Raw genomic sequence first — 1,951 nt, forward strand, 5'->3', positions numbered from 1 at the left:
TTTTATTCAAGACACAATTTTGGGAGAGCTCTTTGGTAGCTTGGAATTTCAACTGAATTTACTCCTCCAGTGCAAAGGACCGATCACCGTGTGCGATTCAGTACAATGACTGTGTGGGTAAAAAGAAAACTGTCACCATAGCGGTTTGCCGAGGTATTCGTATCGCGGTGAAGAGTTTTAGTGACTGCAGCCAAATAGAGATGTTAAATAACTCAGTTTAAAGGACCGAGGTTATTCCGGTCACCATAAACTTCTTTTAAAAGGACAAACTGTGGTCATAGAAAAACTTGCTGCTATGCCGTGGGAACAATTTTCTCGCTCGAAAGTATTTAGACCGGCAGGTGAGCCACGCCTTCTGGTTTCAAGTCTGCCAATCACGTGTTAATCATTGATCCAAACCTGAACAGATGACAGTTTTAAGGCCACACACATAGGCGAGATGTTAACTATAAAACTCGAGTGTATAGTTCCTTAATGATCAGTTAACAATCTTCCGCCGGCCTGAAAGCAAGCACGCCAGCTGAGGCTAATTACACTTCAGTATGAAACATGTATGCGATCAAGCATATATAAATCACTAAAGCGTTGCCTGAAAATATCCCTTTAGCATTGAATGACATTGAGAAGTTACTGAAGTGCAAGTAATCATTTGATCTGACTGTCTACAAACGCTCACTATTTCAATCAATAGTTATCCTAAATTGACCAACCACTGGACTCGATGAATAATTTTTCTGCAGCAGAAATGAGTTTGCCAGTGCCAAGTTTTCAGTTCTTCGGCAGAGTTCCCCTGTTTCCGCCTCCGATCCCAATAGAGTTCCTGCGATCCAGAACCTCATCTGTGGACGGCACTCAGCCTCGTCTCCCTGGACCGATACCCTCGTCATCTCAATCTTCACGTGTGCGATTTCATAACACGCCGTATGCCAGAGGCTCACTAAGTTTTCTATCGGAAATCAATCACATGATTCAATCTCAAGCTCTTTTTCCAGTCAGTCAAGACAGTCAGTCTAATAGAGTCCACAAGAAACGACACTTCTGCCGTTTTTGTGGGCGAGAATTTTCCAAGAGTTACAATCTCGTTATCCACATTCGTACTCACACTGATGAACGGCCTTTCCCTTGCAGTGAATGCGGTAAAGCCTTCAAGAGGCTAGATCATTTACGGGACCATAAGTATACTCATATGAAGAACAAACCTTTTACGTGTTCTATTTGTGGTAAGGGTTTTTGCCAAGCTCGTATCATGATGATGCATCAATCTCAACATTCTGATGCAAGTGAAATACCTAAAAGTTCAGCAGATGCTACATTAGAAAGTCGGAAAATTCCATCTCCTCCTCCATGCGTTTCTTCTACAAGCTCTTCGGGATCATCAGAAACAGAAGCGCAAGACGGAAACGACAATTTGAACGATGAGTGTGATAAAACTAAATCACCTTCTCCACATCCAAATGATATTTATAAGAAGCCCCAAATAAAGGAAGAAAACAAGACAAAAGTTGATGGCAAAAATTCACTTACTGGCGAAAGAAAATTTAAAATTGTATTACCTCCTCCGACGCCTGCACCCTTGCAAGTCGCCCGCACCTCTCGACCGCCAACGCGTGGGTTTTCAATTGCTGACATCTTGTCTTGAGCTGTTATTTTACTTAGTGCGATACCAAAGATTGTATATTATAAACCATTTAATTAACACTATTGCTGTATGATTATATTCTTAGAATTCAATCAATTTCATTATTTATTCAAACTATTTCTCTGTATTAAACTTACTCGTATAAAAATGTTTCTAGCTGCTGGCCACTGCAATGATGAAATAGAAATCTATGTTCAAAATTGTAGAATCAATGTATACTCGTATGATGCTATATTTTAGTTATTTCTTTTTGGCTCTGTCCTGGGTTATAATAATTTGGAGTCTAGACATCGATTTTCGAGACTTCCTCGC

At 40.4% G+C, this 1,951-nt stretch overlaps 1 protein-coding gene across 1 annotated transcript; it reads left to right on the plus strand.

Annotated features, from left to right (window-relative positions):
* Window positions 1-603: 603 nt before the first annotated feature.
* LOC125178599 (zinc finger protein SNAI1-like) lies at window positions 604-1,654 on the plus strand. The gene has a single exon (XM_047882771.1). It carries the CDS (start codon window positions 722-724, stop codon window positions 1,637-1,639), a length of 918 nt encoding a protein of 305 aa, XP_047738727.1. The 5' UTR covers window positions 604-721; the 3' UTR covers window positions 1,640-1,654.
* The last annotated feature ends 297 nt before the right edge of the window (window positions 1,655-1,951 follow it).

The sequence above is a fragment of the Hyalella azteca genome, unplaced genomic scaffold, assembly GCF_000764305.2.
Source record: "Hyalella azteca isolate HAZT.00-mixed unplaced genomic scaffold, Hazt_2.0.2 contig11277, whole genome shotgun sequence".
NCBI classification, from domain to species: domain Eukaryota; kingdom Metazoa; phylum Arthropoda; class Malacostraca; order Amphipoda; family Hyalellidae; genus Hyalella; species Hyalella azteca.